General features: G+C 45.0%; 2 protein-coding genes across 4 annotated transcripts in view; both read right to left on the bottom strand.

Annotated features, from left to right (window-relative positions):
- The window catches only part of TMEM132B (transmembrane protein 132B), a 368,394-nt gene that overhangs the window by 11,133 nt on the left and 335,136 nt on the right, over positions 1-22,125 (bottom strand). For all 3 annotated transcript variants that reach the window (XM_081174744.1, XM_081174746.1, XM_081174745.1), the window contains one exon: positions 640-845. In XM_081174744.1, the coding sequence (XP_081030870.1) occupies positions 640-845 (206 nt within the window). The remainder of the gene's footprint in view (positions 1-639; positions 846-22,125) is intronic.
- Positions 1-22,125, bottom strand: part of LOC308576035 (uncharacterized protein) — a 476,523-nt gene that overhangs the window by 148,736 nt on the left and 305,662 nt on the right. The gene's annotated exons all lie outside the window — the stretch shown is intronic.

Here is a 22,125-nt window from a genome sequence, read left to right as displayed (position 1 = left end):
TTGGAAAGGGACCTGTGTACTGACTGTTCACTGCCTTTTCCAATTCCTTCGGGTCATTTGTGAGTTTCACACGCCCTGTCATTACCAATCTGCATGTGCCATTTGTGTGAACTGATTTTTATTTTTATTTTATTTATTTATTTTTAAAAAGCCCTCTCTGCAATCAAGCAAGCTGGATGAGATTGCATGTTTGGTTGCATTATTTGTGTGGTGTTTTGCCACTGCAGAGTACATGTGCACAACAGTAAAACACCACCCAAAAAGCATTGCGCTATAATTGTAGGTTCAATGGCATCAATATTGCCTTGTTATTTTATCAGCACATACAGTTGTAGTGCTAAACAAACATGGGGCAGGGATTTTTCCTTTAAAATCTGCATGGAAACGGAATGGGACAGATTAGTTCATCCCCATGTAGAAGTGGGATGAAACAGACTATAATGAAACCATCCATCCCTACCTAGGGAGAGTCTTGAGTGCCAGACAGAGATGCCTAGAGGGTCACTTTTGTCCAGCTTACCAGTGGTCAGCCACTCCTGTCCTGGCATGCAATCCCCATTTACTTGAATGGGGGTGCTGAACTTACATGGCTTGGCTGTGTTGCTCTCAAGAGCCATTTTTAAGGCATGATGCTGGTACCTTTTGTTGGAGGTGACAGGGATCCTCCAGCCTTTGATCTGACTCAGTTCTGTGTCGGAGATCTCTATTTGAAGAGGAAGTCGTGGAACCCAGACGGTGACTTCTAGCTGGGTGGTAAAATGCTGGTACGTGAAGTTCACAATGGTGTCCACTTTGCTTTTCATTTCCTTCCCATTAACAAAGATGGCATCGCAGTTGTCTGAAACCTTCAGAAACATCAAACAAGCAAAGTCCATTAATCACTACAAAAGGAAGTAGAGCTGGCTCTGGGTTTCTAAAGACCCTTCTGCAAGATACCAGCTGTGGGCTTCAACCAAGCAAGCAACCTAACATTTCCCCAACAAGGTGCACTAGCTTTTCTTCTCAGTGCTTGAATCATTTCCATAGTTGTTAATCTACTGTCCTTGCTAGTCTCCCCGTTACCAGGAAGGTAGCAAAGTGAATGGATTCACATCTAGGGCTTGGTTTGGTGGGTATATTAAGCAGGTAGCTACTCAACTTTGCGAACTAATCTATGAAAATGGTTTCCAAACTGTGATCAAAGGAACTATGGTTTTTTTCCATATCAGGGATCCTTGATGAGGGACTCACTGATTGCAAAGAACCTCTTTGATAGGCCCCTTGTCTAACATTGATGAACTTTACCTCCAATGTGCAGCCACAGGAAAGTATAAGATAAGAGATGAGGAAGCCTGTGGCTCTCCAGATGTTGTTATAGATTCCAGTTACCATCACCCCCAACCAGTATGGCCAACAGTCAGGGATGATGGAAGTTACAGTCCAACAACATCTGGAGAACCACAGGTTTCCCATTCTTGGTCTAGGCCATATAATCTCCTAGAGTTGCAAACTGCAGATGAAGATACTATAAGGATGGAGTAGCCAGTCTGGTGCCCTCCAGATGCTGTTGAATTAAAACCCGTTGTCAGTATTTCTGACCGTTGGCCATGCTGGCTGAGGCTTCTGGGAGCTGCTGTCCACAAAATCTGTAGGAGACCAGATTGGCCCTGTGGAGTGTACTCCAGCTTATACTCTACCCTCACGTGGGACAATGATGAGGTCCAATGGGCCTGCAGTGACTATACACCTAAAAGTATGCCTCCAAATCATCTACATTGTGCTGGAGTTCTCTGGCAGATGGATCAATGTGGAATGAGTATCCCAGAGCTAGAACATGTTCATGTCCCTTCTATCATATCAGCACCACGATGGTGCTCAAAGTAAATTTATTGAATTTATTGCCACAAGATGTGGGGATGATACACTACTTTAGAAGATAGTGCCCCTCCAATGTTGTTGGATCCCATTTTCCATCAGCCAGCCAACCTGGCTAATGGTCAGGGATGATGAGATCTATAGTTTCACACCACCTGGAAGGCACCATGTTGGCTACCAATAGCCTATGCGGCTATATGAAGTTATAAATTCATGGATTTCATCTTCCATAAATACATGTAGGATGACTACAAATCGAGCTGGCTTTGTGCAGCCTCCATTTTGAGCGGTACCAAATACCAGCTGTTGATTAATAACAGAATGGGGATATTGTGCTCATGCCCTGTTTGTAGGCTTCTCAGAAGCACCAGGTGGATCACTGTGGAAAGCAGAATGCCAGACTAGATGGACCTTTGGTCTTATCCAACAGGGCTATTCTTATGTTTTTATGCTTATTTTGAAAACCATGGCTATTGTACAGCTTGGATCAGGGGTTCCCAATGGAGTGCCTTCCAGATATTTTGGACTACAACTCCAGCTAGTATAGCCATCAGTAATGGTGGGGATTGTGATCCACAACATCTATAGAGGACCTTGTTGGTGACCCCTGGTTTGTATTATCTTCTTAACTTAGGGGCAGTTCTGCTTTTCTCCATAGAAAACGACCAGAAAAACAGCAGTCTCTTAGTGGTGTTAGGCAACCACACTGCCAGCCTTTCTAACAGAAACACAGCAATCTATAAGAATTTCAGAGTTGACAAGGATCAAGTGTTGTATTTACAGCTTACTTAAAGGAAGAGGCATATGCTGGAGGGGAGGAAGAAGAGCATTCTGAGAATCATAAAACAGAACCATGCACCTCTCCTTTTAAAAATATAAGGACAGTAAAAAAAACGTGGTGCCAGACAACGGTCCTTTAATGAGTCATAATGCATTCTCTAAATTTGGGAGTGTAAAGCATAATTGTCTGGAATCACCAAACCATAACTCCATTCATATACGTCTAAGGAGGAAAGTGGAGCCTCCAGACCTGGTGTGTGTTTCCTTGAATTGTATTAATTAAAAGCTGGATTTGTTGTGAACCTGTTTGTTTCTTTATGCATTTCCTTATGTATTTTTATTTAATTGAAATATTTTTAACCCATCCATCATTTATACAGATGTACAAAAGGCATGAAATAAAATTAATTGCACCAAAACAATAATAACGTGTTTTCTGTTAGGCATAACATGGTGTTTGCTTTGTATTTGCAATTTTTCACTTTACGTACTAGAAAATGAATGATCAGAATCTCTTTTTGTTCTTTTAAAAATCCACTCATTTAGCACAGGTTGGGTATAAGCAACCCTAACAGAACCCTAACAGAAAGTAAGAGGAAATACACTTTGTGGTTTCCCACTAAACATCAATGCTTTCCCCTTCCTCATGTTCATTCTCTCTCTCTTCTCCCTCTTTCTTGCATGAGGATGCCATGAAAGTTGCTCCAGTCATATAGAGAAGAATCAAAAGCTCCCATTGTGCATATGAAGCAACTGGAAATAAAGTGCCTTTTTTACTTCACCAGTGGAACGCAGGTGTGTTTTATTTTTACTTTTTAAGCAATGCGAGTGATGTGCAAACGAGACAGAACAAGTGGTGGAACTGGATAACTCCAGGCAGCTCCATCTTCCAAGATTTTTAACTGATACATATACAGACTATAAGCCAATCAAATTTATATATCTCTCTCTGTAAGTTCAGGGGTAGAAAACCTCTGGACCACAGACCTGATCTCCCCACCCAATACTTGTTAGTGCCGCCTGCCCAGGCTCAAGATTTTTGGTAGTGGCAGCAACAAATAAAGTATACAAACAACATTGGGAATTTCCATAGCAGCTTTTAGGTCCTCAGCAGAAGAGATGCAGCACCGCTGCTGATACGTGGTCCACACTGGGTTGGTCAACAGGAATTATGGTCCATGAGCTAAAAAGGGGTTGGCTACCCTGATCTAGTAGTTGTCCACTCAGCAAAAGGTTTCCCATTAGCTTCCTTTTGCCATTTAAAATTATGGCAGTGGCGATGGCAAAGTGCAGTTGCTTTGCTCTGAAGTAGCTAATTATCCCTTTTGCTAAGGCCACAATTAAGCAATGAAAATCTCACACAACAGCAAGTCCTAGAAGGCATTCAGAGTCCTTCTCAATGGGATGGTGTCTGACTTGATGCCTGCAGGCCAGGCAGTTAAACCTCTAGAATTATTTACAAGTTTAAGAACGGATGGGGAAATGACTTATTTGTTCTATTTTTCTGTCCACATCATCACAATGATGTGGTAATGTTGCAATGCAGAATGCAATCATTAAAATGTACGAGCCTGTTGGATTGGGCAAATGGCCCATTCTGGACCAGCATCCAGTACTCTCAGTGGCTGGTCAAATTCGTATGGGAAGCCCACAAAAGGACCTGAGAGCGACAGCACTATCCCCAATTGTGATTCCCAACACCTGGGATTCTGAGCCATGAGGCCTCTGGCAACAGGTATAGAACACAGGTATTGTGGTGAGTAACCATTCCTCAGGTTCAATGTTCTAACCAGCCAGAGATGCTACTTTCTTTATACTTCATTTCACCACCTCAGTTTTCTGTCTCCCTCCACCATCACCAACCCAACACTCAATGTTCTGTGGCCACACAGCATGCTCAGTCCTCAGTAGACCTGTGTGCATGCAAATCTTCAATGCATTCACCAAGAAAATGTGCATCTTGAGCACTTCTTTTGCAATTACAGAAAATGCATATTTCTATGTGCACCCTTTTTTGCATTGGAAAGCCATGGGGAAATCCAGAGAAATGTACAATTCAGCTGGGAGTTGCAGTCCAACCCAAATATTGAGTTTGGGGAACATCAGATTGGGTTGGTTCACTGTAAAATGAGGACCAAATTAATTTCTCCCCATCCTGTAGTGATATGTTCTTTAAGGTGTGAGATGAAAGAAAAGGTACTCATTCAAATATCCACTGTGGAAACTGGCAATGTACAGAAGAGGGCAGAGACAGGCAAGAAGGCTGAATGAAGAGAAAGGAGAGGCATTGGGGAGGGGAAAGGGGAGAGTTTTGCACGGTCCATTGATGGGGGAGAGATGTGGGTTGGAACTTCCCAGCTGCAGGCTGCTAATATACTGCAATGTTTCACTGCTTGCATGAATCATTGCCTTGTTGACCCATTGTTGTAATGGAAATGCAAGATAAGTCAGCCATGAGTTATGTTTTACGGAACCAAAGCAAAGCTACTGACAGCTTTTGAGATTTTCAGAGCTCTGAAAAATGCCTTTCCCTTTCCCAGCAATTTCTCTCCTAGCCCTGCAAAACCACTTGTGTAAATATTCATTTCTTCATTTACATTGCCTTCATTTATTCTCAGCCATGTCATCACAGAACCCATGGTGATTGACTCGGTATCTTTGTGACACCACACCATTCAGTACAGGATCCCTGATTGACAGCGATCACATAGGTGATGAACCCAGAAACAGTGGCGTAGCGTGGGTTGTCAGCACCCGGGGCAAGGCAAGTAATTTGCGCCCCCTAACCCGTGGATTTTAGCACTCGAGTGCGAGCGCCCCCCCAGATGTTGCGCCCGGCCCCCCTGCACCCCCGCACCCTACGCCACTGGGGCTGGGGGCCAGCGAAGGAGCCAAGGACCCCCCCCCAAGGCTCAGCAGGAATTTATTAAATTTATTATTTGCGGAGCCCCCGCGGGCCGAGGCAGCCGAAGCCCCCTCCCCTCGGGCGCCTCCCCGCCCCCTCCTCTCCTTGGGCTGTAGGTGGAGCTCCAGATCCGGGCTTGGCGAGCGCCTCTCCTCCTCCCGGCCGGGTACGGGGGCTTCCAGCCGCGCTCCGTCCTCGCCCCCCCCCTGAGACTTGCGCTGAGAGCCGGAGCCAGCGGCGCTCCCTTCTGCCGGGAGACCCTCACCCACCCGCCGGCTTCCTCTCGGAGGGTTTTGGGGAGCGCAGGGCGCGGTGAGGCCCCTCGGAGCTCTCCTCCCTCCCAGTCGGCAGAAGCAGCCGCCGCCTGTGGCTGGGCCGAGGGGATGGAGGCGGCGTCGGGGTGTGGAGGCTGTCCGTGCCCGGCCAGGCGTCGGTGGCGGCGTCGGCGCTGCTGCGAGCAGTGAGTGGAGCGCAGCCGCAGCGGCGGCGGGGCGCACGCGCTAGGGCGCAAGGCTGGCGGCGGGGAGCCCGGCGGAGGAAGGAACTTGTCCGTTCCCTCTGGACTTGCGCCCCCCCAGATGTTGCGCCCGGTGCGGCCGGCACCCCTGGCACCCCCCACGCTACGCCACTGCCCAGAAAGAAGAAAGACGAGGAAATAATGAGAAAGCTATAATGCTGAATAGGATCACCAAAATGAGAATATTCACACACATTTCCCCCCATTAAAAGAATTTGCTCGCTTTTGTTTGGAAAATTTAAACTGATAATTATTCCACACAGCTCCAGCCTTTTACTGGGCTCTTAAGCTAGCGTGGCAGCAGCAGCATTAATGTTGACTGGATTTTTAATTATTTTAATTAACTGGATGTAATCATCAAAAACCTCTGCAACAGTCTGCACAGAATGTAAAACATTCTTTAAAGAAATACTGACAAAACCAAACATTAAAAACAAGCTAACCTAAGATTTACCACAATTTAAGTAAAATCAGCTGTTTTAAAAATATACATAATAAAAGAAAAGTACATGTCTGGGAAGGCTTATCTGAACACAAATGCTTTTAGGAGGCACAAAAAACAATACAGTTAAGATGTCTGCCTAATATCAATAAGCAGGGAGTTCCAGAGAGTAGGTGCTGCTCAATGAAGGATTGCTGTAATCCTTACAAGTAGGGATGTAAGGATCTGTCAATGTTGGTTCCCTCATTTTCTCTTTCTTTCCTGTCTTAAATTCCCACATTCGTGCAGCAGTTTGCAGCAGTTTGTGTGTGTGTATATTTAAAATCTTCATGAAAGTTCTTCAGCTCCTTCGTGTATTTTTCTCCTAATAAACACATTTTTGTAAGCACTTTATTGCAATATACAGTGGTACCTCGGGTTAAGTACTTAATTCATTCCGGAGGTCCGTATTTAACCTGATACTGTTCTTAACCTGAAGCACCACTTTAGCTAATGGGGCCTCCTGCTGCCGCCGCGCCGCCGGAGCACGATTTCTGTTCTCATCCTGAAGCAAAGTTCTTAACCCAAGGTATTATTTCTGGGTTAGCGGAGTCTGTAACCTGAAGCGTATGTAACCCGAGGTACCACTGTATTGCACTTTTGTATGTTATTTTCACTAATATGTTTATTTTTACACACATTTTCCACTTCTGTTAACATTGGTTAGAAAACTGCATTGCTGAAGTTGAAGAACTGCAAATTTTTAAGAATGGTTTCGGAAAACACAAATTTGACAGATTTGATATTAAATGCAAATTGCAGTCCTTTTTTCCTTTAAAAAATGTTTAGGGATACTCTCATTTTCCTACTCATATTGAAATTCTGCCCCTCAATGAGGCCAAACTTAGATTCACAAAATGTTTAGGGGTGTGTGTACTCCTGCGTCCCCACAGAAAAAAGCACTGGCAAATTGAATCTAATTTCTCTCCTCATCTCATACTTATAAGCATGGAACAAATGTTAGATGGCACTGGATGGGACTCCCCTTTTGAAACTTCTGGCTAAAAGTGATCCTGATTAACTTAAGGACTAACATGGAAACAGATACTAATGTAGAGCTTAGACCTGCTTGATATCGGCCCATCCTAGAATATCCATTTCCCTCCTTGTTGAAATGGTTACTTAAGCCCTCAGATCAGGTCTCGACACTTATCTCTCCCAGTTTGAGCTTTCTTAATTATCTCAGACTCATCTGAATTTGAACAGAGCTCCCTCGGTGCAGGCTTTATGATCTGCCATATCAGCCACTCATCCTATTTATGGCCTTCATTAAGGCGATTAAAGATTCCCCAAAATGTTTGTGACACGGTACAAGCAGAAAGGGACACGGGGTTTGCTGAATCCAATCTCATTTGCAAATGTGCAACATTGGCACAGTCCGTCGTTCAGCTCCCTTCTCAAATACCAGTTTCTGGAGATCATGGGAAGGGAGATGGCTCTTGTGATCAAATCCTGCTTGTGGTTTTCCCACAGCCATTGGGTTGGCCACTCTAGGAACAGGATGCTGGACTATATGAACCATTGGTCTGATCCAACAGGCTCTACTAATGTTCTTATCCTTGGAACATCCACAACAGAGGAGGTGGACCTGTGTCCATGCCCAGATGTTGTTGGATTCCAACTCCTATCAGTCACAGTGTGCTGGGCCTGAGGGTTAACCCGAGCAACGCGGTCCAGGTCCAGTCCCGAATCAAAGGATTCCACGAGGAGTCAGTCCAACAGGGTCTGTTACGATATAGAAGCAATGCGGCAGCGAGCTGCAGCTAGCTGGAAAGCAAAACATGATGGGAATGTTGGGACTGTTCCGTGGGAAACAGAGGGACAGTCTATTCACAGTGCGAAGCACCGGAATTAGCTCAGAGTGTAATATGAGCTGTACAGGAAGTACAGAAGGAGGAGAGTTTGTCTCTCGGCTTTTGGAGTTTGAAGAGAGCAGACATGTTTTCTGTAACGCTGCAAGGACAGAAATAAAGACATGTAAATACATTTCTGTCTATCTCTTTCCCCTCCCTGGGGGGAGCAGGGAAGAGTGGTGTGTCCTTCTCACGCTGAGAAGGATCGCCGATCGCGACCTAGCCTGTATCCTGCCGGGAAACGCAGACAGGGAGGTCAACCGGAGATCAAGCCGGGTGCCTGGAGAGTGGCCAGTTTTCTCCTGATAAAGGCTTGAATCCCAACAGGGTCAAGGCAGGTCACAAGTCAGGAAACGAGGCTAGGTTAAGCGCAGGATCTCAGGCAGGTTCTAGCAAACAGCAATGTTGCTCCCGCAACCTGGGGCGGGGTCCGACAGCCTTTTATCTTTGTCGGGGTAACAGCCGGTCCTGATCCCCCGGTGACTCACCTCCCTGTCTCACCCGAAGGCAAGCACTCCTCCTGTGAGTACTCAGGTCTCTCCTTCTCTCAGACCTTAATCTCTGCAGCTTGGGAGACGTCGGTGGGTTACTAGACCCAGAGGCCACCTCAGCCTCCCCTGACCCAACTGGTAGTGAAGTAGCTGTAAGTGATTGCCCAGTTGAAGGCAATGAGCTCATCCTCCCATCTGGAGCCAGGGCAGGCTCAGGCCCCTGACTCGGCCCAGATGGTACTTGTTGCAGGGGAACCTGTGCAGACTGGGGCACTTCAGAATCAGGCCCCACACTTGGTCCAGATGCCGCCAGAGGCAAAGGATCTGGTGCGGACTGAGACTCCTCTGGAGTCCCAGGCCATCACACACAGACACCAGGGTGCTGCATCTGGATGGGACCCAAGGATGGAGGTAGAGAGGGCCTTGAGATCCAGAAGGGCTTGGCCAAAGCTGCAGCCCTATTAGCATGGGGTGTGTCTGTTAAGGCTAAATTGTAGATCATGCTTGGGAATATTTATGAAAACTTACAGACTTGTACCTATGTACCCATTGTTCAGTTCAGTCTTCATTCAGGCACAATGCCTCTCATGTACTAAGCAGAACTGTGTTCTTGAAAATAAAAAAGCAGTGCAATTTTAAGAATATATAAAGAGACCTGCTAGATCAGGCTAAAGCAGGCTTCCTCAAACTTGGACTTCCAGATGTTTTTGGCCTACAACTCCCATGATCTCTAGCTAGCAGGACCAGTGGTCAGGGATGCTGGGAATTGTAGTCTCAAAACATCTGGAGGGCCGAGGTTGAGGAAGTCTGGGCTAAAGTCTCAACGAGCCCAGCATCCTGTTCTCACAGTGGCCAGCCAGATGAGACTTTTAGAAAAATAACTAGTTCAATTCAGGAAAAACTGAACTAGTTCATTTCAGTGATTGCATAATTTGTCCCTTAGCTCTACATCTTAACTTAGAAATTCCCCATTAGTACGGTGTAAATTTATAAGTTGGGGTAGGGAGTGAATCTGGCAGCTTTGGTTTCTCTCACTTTCTCATTTGTCCAGACTTGAATTTAGTAGGCCGTATTTTGACATAAGTTTGCAATTTTTTTAAAAAAAAACTTAGAAAATTTATCAACATTTTAGTTAAAATATACACAATTGAATGCAATTTTGCCTTAAATACACATTTTTGGCAAAGCAGTTTAAATTAATATAAGGTGCTTTTGCTAATATGAGTTATATTCACTAATATATACATTTTAATAGACACTGAAGCCTAGTATATGAATTTTTGTAAGCATTACTCGGCTGGAGAACTGCTATTGCAAAATTCAGAGAAATTTGAATTTCAAAGGATGGCTGCATTTCTGTCCATGTTTCAGAAAGTGTGAATTGGGTAAGCTTGCCTTTAAATGTGAATTTAATTGAATCCCCCCATCCCCATTTATGAATATTTAGAGTGCTCAGACATTCAAAGTCCAGCCCAAAATCTTTTCAGAAGAAGAAGAAGAAGAAGAAGAAGAAGAAGAAGAAGAAGAAGAAGAAGAAGAAGAAGTTGTTGTTCAGTGTTATCAATTTGTGAATGTTCACAGTTTCAAAGAATGGGCGTTACTAATGCTGGGTCCCAAGAAATGAGTCACTAACTTCTTCCTACTTTTTTACCAGCTTTCAGGATAAAGCCTCAGATGTCTATATTAATAGATTATGCAGTTCAAAGGAACACAGGGGTTGATCTCTTCCACCACCTGCGCCCCCCAGCTGCGCCATTCCTGGTTCAACTGTACAAAAGTTGACAGGCATTCTATAGATGTAATAACCGTAATTATAAAGGTGAACAGAATGATTTTTTTTTTTCATTGTTCCAATATTTTTAAGAAGTACTATAAAAAGGGTGGGGGAGCAATGAATAAGTTTAAGGTGACCTTGAACATTTCAATAGTGAATTCACAGCATTTTGAGAATAGATGTTGAACTGTGTTTTGTCTGTGTTTGGGAACCACAAGTCAGTATCATTACTGTTGTTATTAAGAAGGGCACTCGTTTTTATTAAGAAGAGCACTCAATCTTACTACATCAACAGCAATCTCCTTCTGAGTTTTTGGATGTATGTTACCTACACGCACCATATAATACAAGGTTTTGTGTTTAGGGGATTGTGGTTATAGGCAGGGAGATGACCAACATTCAAAATGGAGCAGCTTTAATGGCAAACTTTGCCACAAACTCATTATGATCAGAGATCAAGCTCAACCAGCTCTCCCCAACACCAGTTATCTGTGACCATTGGCTAGAGCTCAGGGACGGTCCAATAGATTTTGGCACCTGAAGCGAACCACAAAATGGTGTGCCCCACTCTCCACCAGGGAAGAAGGGATTATCAGGAATGAGTGGGGGATAAAGATCTCCATTGGGATGTGCTGCCACTGTGGATCCTGCTGCCTGAAGCAGTTGCCTCACCTTGCCTCATTGGTGAGCTGGCCCTATTGGGGATGATGGGAATTGGAGTCCAACAGTGTTTTGGAGGGTGCTGCGAGGCCTCAATTCTTCCCTGGCATCTGGACTGCTGAAATAGCAGAATCTCAAGGGTTGTGCCCAGCTAAGTCCTATGCAGAGTGGACCCACTGAAATTAATACACACAAGTTAGCTATCTCCATTAATTTCAATGGGTCTACTTTAAGTAGAGGGACCCGGGTGGAGCTGTGGTCTAAACCACAGAGCCTAGGGCTTGCCGATCTGAAGGTAGGTGGTTTGAATCCCCGCGATGGGGTGAGCTCCCGTTGCTCGGTCCCTGCTCCTGCCAACCTAGCAGTTCGAAAGCATGTCAAGTACAAGTAGATAAATAGGTACCGCTCTGGTGGGAAGGTAAATGGCATTTGTGTGCACTGCTCTGGTTCGCAAGAAGTGGCTTAGTCATGCTGGCTACATTACCCGCCAGAGTGGTACCTATTTATCTACTTGCACTTTGACGTGTTTTCAAACTGCTAGGTTGGCAGGAGCTGGGACCGAGCAACAGGAGCTCACCCCGTCGTGGGGATTCAAACTGCCGACCTTCTGATTGGCAAATCCTAGGCTCTGTGGTTTAACCCACAGTGCCACCCGCGTCCCTAGTGAGCTGGTAGAACCCCAAAAAAAACAAGAACTAATGGTGAGCAAAATCATGGGTGGCATGTTTCCAGCTACCCCACCTCCTGCCCTTGGAAGCTTTGCAAGTGGCTGCATGAGAGAGACTGTAAATAGCATCACCGGATGGGTGTTTCTCTTCTGCTTTGGTGATCACTCATAGCCGAGTAAGATTGTCTTCCATAAACACGGTTTTAACAATGAGTCCGTAAGTGACTGTGAAAGGCAATTCTGGATCCACACGTCCTTCCACAGTGGGGACATTGGTGGGAGTTGATAACTGTGTGGATGTGCCAATTGTGCCTTCCTCTTAGCATGTTTCTCCTTTGCGTCCTGAGTTCGAGTGTCTTCAAAGCCCATGACACCTTTGGGTCTTTCTAGGAGGGAGGTGAAAAAGTGAAGCTGCCTTGTTCTTTTTGCAATTGGATGCTGCATGTTCTTATATTCATAGTATCAGAATGTGGTTTTTTGAGGTATTATATTTGCTATTGTTTTGCTATGTTATGAAATTGTTGCTATGCTATTGTTTTGATATGCTATTACAAATTTTTTAAGTGTTTGTTAGAAATGCATCCCTGTTTCTTTATTGTAATCCACTTTGAGCATAATTTTTGTATGTGTGGAAAAGCAGCATACAAATGAATTGAGTGAATGAATGAAAGTAGTACAGTTATTAATACCTGTTTTGTAGCTGTATCTAGAAAGCTCCCTGGAGACTGAACCTGGAACTATTTGAATGCAAAAGGTGTGAGCCTTTCCCCTGGTCTGGCTCAATGTGGCAGCTATGAAATGCCAAAGAAAAATTATGCATGAGAATGTTATCGACTAAAAGACATATAATTGATTTCCATGCTATTTTATATTTTCTGTTTTAATCTGCACAGTTTATTTTACTTGTAGTTTGGCACTGCCTAGAGCTAAAGAAATAAAGAAAATGAAACTTACTATCATAAATGTAAGTTCTGAACTGCTTTTTGATCCAGATTCTCTTTCTCAGAACAGCTCACAGTAATATTTAAATGCACACCCACCCACCTGCTAAAACACACAAAGGAAGAATAATAATATTTTTAAAAACATTGTGACAATACTGTTAAAAATGGCAGATCCATTCCCGGAGCTCTTAAAGACAACTACAACATGGGTCACCAATGCAGTGCCCACAGACATCAGTGAGCCCACCCACATCTCCTCTGGTACCTATGAAAGGTCTCCATGAATATCTCCTGAGGACCCACAATGCACAAGTGCTGTTCCTGCTCAGTCCCTGACTGCATCTGGATCCTCAGCTGTACCTCCACAGCAGCCATTTTGTGTTGTGCCATACCATAGTAATGTGTTATGCCACATTTCTTAGACTGTGAAAGGAACATTTTAAAAATAGACAAAAATATCTAAATAACGTAATGCCTTGAGAGAGAATATTATGAAAATGATTTATAGGTGGTACATGACCCCAGTCAAGCTAGCAAAAATCTACCATTTGCCTGATAATAAGTGTTGGAAATGCAAAGAAACTGAAGGTACCTTTTATCACCTTTGGTGGACGTGCCCGAAGATTAAGTCTTTCTGGGAAATGATATATAATGAAATGAAAAAGGTACTTAAATGTACTTTCCCTAAGAAACCAGAGGCCTTTCTCTTGGGCATTGTCGGCCAATTGGTGCCAAAGAAAGACAGGACTTTTTTTATGTACGCTACCACAGCAGCAAGAATTCTTATCGCAAAGTATTGGAAGACACAGGATCTACCCACTCTGGAAGAATGGCAGATGAAGGTGATAGACTACATGGGACTGGCCGAAATGACTGGCAGAATCCGAGACCAGGGGAAAGAGACGGCGGAAGAAGATTGGAAGAAATTCAAAATTTATCTTAAGAAATATTGTAAAATTAATGAATGCTAAAATGTTGAGGTTATAGAAAAAAAGGGGATTACAGCTGTAAAAGATTAAGTAAAAGAAAAGAACAAGGGAAAATTAGATAAAATCAAGGGGGAGGATTTGCTGAAACAAATTTGGAAATTGGGATGCAGAAAGGGGAGGTACGGGGAAGTCGGTGAAGTAAGGTTTAAGAAAAAAAGGACTTGAAATTATACATGTTTGTTTATGTGTTTGTTTGTTTGTATTGTGTATTGTTTGTGTTTATATAAATTGTGAAAAACCAATAAAAATTTTATAAAAAAAAAAATCTAAATAACGGGAAGCCTCCAGCATGACAAGCAATTCCCCACTGTGAAACATGTCATAAACCAGTGATGGAAACAGCCTGCCCAAATTCACCATCAGATTTGGAAGACTCGTTTCACTTTAGCCCTATGAATTGTTAATTAAACTTTGGCTGAAAGCCTAAACATACACATACCTGGAAACAAATCCCACTGAACCCAGAGGGTCATACGCTAAGACGGGTGGGGAGACTGTGGGCCTCCAGATGCTGTGAGACTCATCTCCCAGCTCCAGCTGCTATGGCCAAGAGCCAAGCATGATGGGAGTTGGAGTTCAGCAACGACTGATCCCTGCCACAGCCCCACCACTGCCCTGAGACTGCTGCAACACATATATCAATGAGGTACATATGGACTTGTGTTTCCCCTGCAGGAATATTATCAACTCCCTAAACAGTGGTGTTTAATCTTAACAAAAAGTGAGTGACATTGATGGCAAAGAGCAATGCTTTCCAGCCTTCTACAATGTGCTTTTCCGCTCCGCCCCCCTCCCAAGTTCTTGTTACCTTTCAACCTTGCATTTAAAAGCACTGAACTAAAGGGAAGAACAGCATGGAAGGCATTAACATTTTGGTTTTTAACAATAAAAGACAATTGCAGAAGCTTTGAGGAGGAGGCAATGATCCATGAACGCACAAACGAGAATGTGAAAACCTGCCACTTGGAATGAAGGGAGCCCAGCTCAGAGAATCATTAAGCATCGCGCCGGCTGTGGGGGGATTTCAATTTCGCATGCAAGGCCTATTGTGCAGGGATGGTTCTGCCAGGAGGAAGCATGGTAGCTGTGGCAGTAGAGCCCTGATGGGAGAGGAGGGTCTGCCCTGACTTGAGGACATAGGAAGCTGCCAGGTCAGACCACTGGTCCACCTAGCTAAGTGCTATCTCCAGGATTTCAGATGAAGGGACATTCCCAGCCATACCTGGAGATGGTAGGGATTGAACCTGGGACCATCTGCATGCCAGTGGTCAGCGATGAAGGGAATTGTAGTCCAAAATATCTGGAAGGCTCCCATAGTGTGTCATTTGAAGGCATTCCCTACACAAGATTTCTCAACAAGCAGTGAACAACTGCTGAGAGGAAGAGAGAGAAAGCACTTGATGGCTGTTTTGGTAACTGTTGAAAATTAATTGCAAAGACCAGTTTCAACCCTAACCCAACTGAGAACTAAAGAGGATCAAGGGTATTTGCATCCCATTTAGAGTCCACTGTTTATACCAGACTAAGCATTTGATCCTTAAACTTTTTGCAGATTAAGCCTTACTGACAATCGTTAGCTTAAGCAAATATCCGTATGCCTCTTATTTAATGGCTGGCATCCCAACTGGGATTAAGCATTGTTTATCCAGTGAATCCTCATCAGATGGTGCTGGCTCATTTCTCATTGGTCTTAATTGCAAATCCTGAACCTGTTCCAGGGAATCAGTATTTCATTAGGTGAAACTGGCACATATGTCGGGTCTCATACTACATTTTCAATCCCCTCAATCTTATTCCCCACCACCACCACATACAATAGCAATGCCACTGGGAATTAAAGATTCACAGGAGGATTCTAGGAGGGCTAGCAATGGATCCAAGGATGTTTAGGTCAAGGGGGGAACCTGCGGCCCTCCAGATGTTCTTTGATTACAAGTCCCATCACCACTGCTCTTTGGCCATTCTAGTCAGGGGTGATGGGGGCTGGAGTGCAAAAACATCTGGAGGACTATAGGCAGGGCCGTCTTTACCCTTGATTGAAGGGGTGTGGGGCACCCTGGCGCTGAATTCTGAGGGGTTCCAGATGGCTGGCGGGCATGCAGCTTCCCTCCCAAGCCTCTGCAGGAAATGCTCTCCTCCCGCAGCAGCATGGGAGAGAGTTGAGCACCCGCCACCCATATGGCTGGAGGGCGCACAATTTCCCTCCCAAGCCTCTGTGGGGATCACCCTGAGCTGCCCCCCTAAAAAAAGCTCAACAACTTCTTTGGCCTGCGATGGGTGGCTTTTTGCACCCTGGCGCCACATATGCTAAAGACGGCACTGACCATAGGTTCCCCATTGCTGATTTAGATGACTCCCCATCAATCATGCCAATTGATTACTTCTTCATTAAACTATTACATATAAACCTAGGTGCATATGACAAAAGCACTGATGTCAGTTTTTCTTTAAGTTATTGAACAGATGATGAGAAGTCAATCAATGGCTGTCAGTCATGATGGCTGCACAGCAGCTCCAGATTCAGAGAAATGTGAAACTGGATAGTGGAATTCTCTCCTGTTGTTTTTTTTCTTTTACCCATTACCCATCACTTGAGGGAAAAAAAAGTGTGAGGGACCTAAAGAAACCGGTGTGGCTGCATAAGGAGCTTGCAGATGAGCTGAGATGTAAGACGGAAATGGATAAGAAATTGAAGAAAGTAGAAATCATGAAGGAAGGGTATACATGGATAGCCAACAGATGCAGGGAGGTGGTCAGGCAGGCCGAAGCTAAGAATGAGCTCAGACTTGCAAGAGAGCTTTAAAATAATTTTTAAAGGTTTCTTCAGCTATGTTCAAAGCAAGAGGAAGAGCAAGCCTAGAGAAGATGGAGAAATGCTACTGGTCCCTGCCACCCAAGCCAGAACCTGTAATGCTACTGGTGATAGAGAGAAGGCAGAACTGCTCAACATCTACTTTGCCTCTGTCTTCACCCAAAAGGAAAGCAGTGCCCAACCTGGTGAAAGTGAGAGCTGTTCGGAAGTGGAACTGAGAGGTGATGGACTCTCCTTCCTTAGAGGGTTTTAAGCAGAGGTCAGAAGCTAAAGTTGAGATTCCTGCATTGGAGGGCATTGGACTAGATGTCCCTTGGGGTCATTTCCAACTCTACAATTCTATGATTCAATGAAACTATTCAAACACTATTGAAGGAAAGGGGTTCTGTTGTGCTTGCCTTATTTTCAATGGTGTTTGTGAAGGTCCTTTCTTGCACTCTGTAAATCATCAGTTTGATGGCCTGCATTCTGTAGCCTTCCCAGGTGCCCACACCTCCTGACAACCCCATGATGTCCTATGTTCAGCTTTCCTGCAAGAGCAGCAAGGCAAGGATGTTCTCTACCATTTGCCTAACAGCTGGTCATTATTATTTTTTCAAAGTAAAAGCTGTGAAAGAAATGAGTGCATTTTTTTTAAGGAAAAAGAAAACAGCCACACTTAAAAATGTAACCAATGACCACACTTAGTCCTAGCTTCCCACACTTCAGTTAAAAACCAGGAGGAGATATCATGAGAGAACTCAGCCAGGGAGGCTGCAGAGTGCTGAAGAAGTGTTTAATGGAAAGCAGAACACACACTCCATGCGCAGCCACTTCACAACAATAAAGACAGTTCAACTTCAGAGGGCTGAGTGCAGAACATCTGCTTTTCATGAAGTCCCAGATGCAATTCCCTGTAGGGCTGGGAATAGGTTCCCTGCATGCACCACTGCCGGGCAGCGTAGACAATGCTAAGCTAGATGGACTGTTAGTCTGATTCCACACAAGGCAGGTTCCTGTGTTCCTCAATCCTACACCCAGGGCTTTTCTTCAGCCAGAGCTCAGCTCCAGCAGCTCTCAGGTAGGCGCCATTGCCATTATAAGAGAACAAATGAAAAGTTCATGGTGAAAAATAGCACTGCCTACACCCAACAAAATTCTGAAAAGCGTCCTGTGAATGAGGCAGGGGAATGGAAGCTTATTTTGCTGTAGAAAAAGACCTTCCAGAAATGGGAGGCTGGTTTTGGCACAACACTACTGAGCACCAGCTGTTGGGGATCAACAGCAGGAGAGAACTGCTGCCCTGAAGTCCTGCAGGTGGGCTTCCCAGAGGCATCTTGCTGGCTACCATGGGAAACAAGATGCTGCCATAGGTAGGCTTTTGGTCTGATCCAGCAGCCAGGATGTTCTTATGCTTCTAGTTCACTGCCAGGAGACATGGTGGCAGTCAGTGGCTTAGATGCTCTTAAAAAAGATTAAACATATTCGCAGAGGAGAAGTCTAAAAGCCACAATAAGTGATGTGATTATCTCCATGATCAGGAGTAAAATTGCTAGGGAGGAAGAGCAGAAGAGAGCTGTTGCCTTCATGTTCTAATCGAGAGCTTCCCAGAGGTATTTGGTTGGTATCTGTAGAGATAAGGACACTGGGCTCTTCTTATTTCCTTGCTTGGAATTAAATAAACCAAAGCTAGCTCCTATTCTTCACAGCGGAGACCACATTTCATTGTTTCCTTTTTGCTCCTGTTTGTTCTGTATTATGATTAGGGAAGGCCTGGGAATTCTTATTGAGCTATAGTACCATTAACCTCTCCCCCAAATGGTTTATTATTATTTTCACCAGGTCCAGATGAACCTTCCACAACCAGATCCCCTCCAGATGTCTTGGACTACAATTCCCATCACCCAGTGTCAAAGGTCAGGGATGATGGGAGTTGTAATCCAAAATATCTGGGGGAGGTGGATTTAGAACACAGGAGCATAGCAAGATGTGTTGGACTAAGGCCATTGCCACCAGTTCAGTGGCTGCTGACTGGCAAGGGATCTCCGAAGCTTCAGACAGGGACCTTTCCTCAATGTACTTGGAGGTGCTGGGAATTGAATCTAGCATTTTATGCATGGGAAACATGCTGTCAATTGCTCGAGTTGCACAATCATCTATTGCCTACATGGTGGTTGGCAACCATCTGTCTCGAGAGACAACAGAGTGCACCTCCGGGAGTGAAGCCCAACCGCTGGGAAATTACAGCACCTGCTGTGGCTGCAGAAACAGGTAACTAGTAACTGTTGGCTCCTGTGTTGTTTTTGCTGTGTTAGCAGCACCGCAGTGACCTCTCTGGGGCACAAGCCTGGGCAGTGTACCTGGAGGTCCTGGGCTGCCCAGACAACAAGACCCTCCTCTCAGCCTCACTGATGTGGTCCAAAGGAAAGCAGAGCAATATGTTGGGCACCAGCTTAACTGTAGAAGTCGCTGGAAGGAGGCGTACAAGGCACAGTCCAACTGTTTTAGGGACTCCAGATTTGGGTAGGGTTTACTCCTCAGCTTTTTCTTCTCCTGAAGATGTCCTGCAAGGCAAGAGGTTCAGATTTCCCCCTCTACAGCACATATCTTCTTGACTCAGTATCTGTCTTGGCTTCTCAATCCACTGGGGCCTGTCTTCACATACAGGGAACGTCCCTAACTCACAGATGGTTTGAGACCCATTGGCTTCCCTCACCCAGTTTAGCTGGCCAGTCAAAGCTGTTCCCAGGGTGTGGCCGCTGTCACAGGCTGGCAGCTTCTAGGAGCCTGTGAGGTGAGACCTGAGTGCAAGGTGGGGACCAAAGGTGGACAAACTCCCCCAGAAGGAGCGCAATGTGTCCCCACCAGAGGTACTAGCCCTCCCCTAACACACACACACACACACACACACACACACACACTACATTGCCTCCATAGCATTGTGCTATGTCCAGGTAGATAGCTCAGTTTGTTAGAACATGCTGCTGATAACACCATGGTCACAGGTTTGATCCCTGTACTGCACAGCTGCATATCCCTGCCTTGCTGAGGACTTGAGGACTGGACTAGATAACCCTCAGGGTCCCTTCCAACTCTACAACTCTATGCATAGAAAAGACCCTAAAATGCATAATGTATTATCTCACTTACTGTGTGATCCCTGACTGGGTAGGATTGCCCATGTGATCAAGCTAGGAAGCACTACTTACAGGTTCTGGCTTGGGTGGCAGGGACCTCTTTGTAGAAGTGCCAAGGGATAGCTCTAGATTTCTTTTAAAATACAGTAGATCCATTCCGTTTGACTCCTGAAATGTTCAAAAACCAAGCCGTTTCTTCCAATTGGTGCAGGCACCCCAGCAACAATAGCTGACAGCCGCATTGGAGGCTCAGCTTCTGAAAAATGCTCGAAAACTGGAACACTTACTTCCAGGTTTTCGGTGTTTGGGAGCCGATTTGTTCATCAACTCAGCCATTCGAGAACCAGCGTTCCACTGAATAGAATTGGAAATTGAAATTGGAAATTGAAACCTTGGGGACAGAGCGCAATATAAGTGTGTGTGTGTGTGTGTGTATATAAATGACTCTAAAATATGGATAGGGAACCAGTGGCCCTCTAGAAGTGGCTGGATTTCATCTCCCATCAGCCCCAGCCGGCATGAACAACTGGAGGGAACTAAGTTGTCTACCCATGCTCTAGAGCTTTAGCTATGAATCCACCCTCTCTTTTTCAGTCTAAAGGTTGCATAGACCATTCAATGAAGTATAGAACATACAGTAATAGTTGCCTTCCACCAGATCAGACTATTTGAACTACAACTCCCAGAAGCCCCAGCCAGCTTGCCCAACAGTCACAGACAATGAGAGCTGTAGCCCAAAATATCTGGAGGGCACCAAACTAGGAGAGATATTTCCCTTCGGCTGCTACCTGATCCTTCTAACTGGAGATGCATAGGATTGAACCTGGGGCCTTCTGCATGCAAAGCATGCACACTACCACTGATCTATGGCTCTTCTGGCATATACATGTGCATTAATTCTATCTGAGTGGAAACATAACTTTGCATAAATGTTGGCATTTTTTTCTCTCTCTTTTGCATCTTGGTGAAAATAGAAGCCACTTGGTTCAGCTATGGAAGATGAATGACACATTGCAGGGTGCTGCAGTGTGTGGCTGCGGAGGGGGAGATTCTTCCTATCCTACCCCATCCCTGCCTTTTGCAGATTTATTATGTTTTTTAATGTTATCCTCATTACATCAGTCTGAGTCTACTACATAATATGGAAAAATGAGGATATCAATCACACCTTTTAGGAGGGTTGGGAGCTTAACTCAATTTTTAATTGCTTTTTAACTACCACAGCGGTTTATTTCGCCCCGAGGTGGTAAACCTGTGTCTTGGCTGCGCCACTTACTGTATAACTCCATCAATGGCCTGTAGTTAGGACTGCTATATGGGGCGACCATGTTCAGAAGCAATAAGCCTCTGAATACCAATGACGGAGCAGCAACAGCAGGAGAGGTCAGTGCTTGTGGGCTTCCTGGATGCATCTGACTGGTCAGAAGCAGGATAGAGACACTTGGTCCGATGCAGTGAGGATCCTATAATTTCAGCAGAGGGAGAGGGCTACTACATTCATGCCCCACTTGCATGCTTCCCATTGGGGTATCTGAAAGGTCACTGTGGGAAACAGGAACCTGGGTTAGATGCTCATGGCTCTTATGTCCCCCCTTCAAACTGTAAATGGCAGCTCACATAATTCAGTGCTTCTCCATATGGGAGTGGGAACCATGTACAAAAAGAAGAAGAGGAGGAGGAGGAGGAGTTTGGATTTGATACCCTGCTTTATCACTACCCGAAGGAGTCTCAAAGCAGCTAACATTCTCCTTTCCCTTCCTCCCCACAACAAACACTCTGTGAGGTGAGTGGGGCTGAGAGACTTCAGAGAAGTGTGACTAACCCAAGGTCACCCAGCAGCTGCATGTGGAGGAGCGGGGAAGCGAACACAGTTCACCAGATTACGAGTCCACTGCTCTTAACCACTACACCACACTGGGGTGTTAGGGTTGGAGGTGCAGGGGAGCTTCACTGGGCTCAGAAATTAGTTCCAGGAGCTCAACAAAGAGGCCTGTGAATTATTCTTATTGTCATGGATTATAATAATTTATTATTTATACCCCGCCCATCTGGCTGGGTTTCCCCAGCCACTCTGGGCAGCTTCCAGCAAAATATTAAAATACAATAGTCCTTCAGATATTAAAAGCTTCCTGTCATGGATTAAAATCCAAGCTGGAGACATCTCCCTGCTAAATTGCTGATCTTAGAAAAACTGGGGCTGGAGGGGGTTGGCAAAAGTGTACATTCACAGGGCACACTCTTAGCCCAAGAGTAGCTCATGGGAGAATTGTTCCCCTACCCTA

The sequence above is a fragment of the Podarcis bocagei genome (genome assembly GCF_964188305.1).
Source record: "Podarcis bocagei genome assembly, chromosome: 16".
NCBI lineage: Eukaryota > Metazoa > Chordata > Lepidosauria > Squamata > Lacertidae > Podarcis > Podarcis bocagei.
This window is presented reverse-complemented; position numbering and strand designations above follow the sequence as displayed.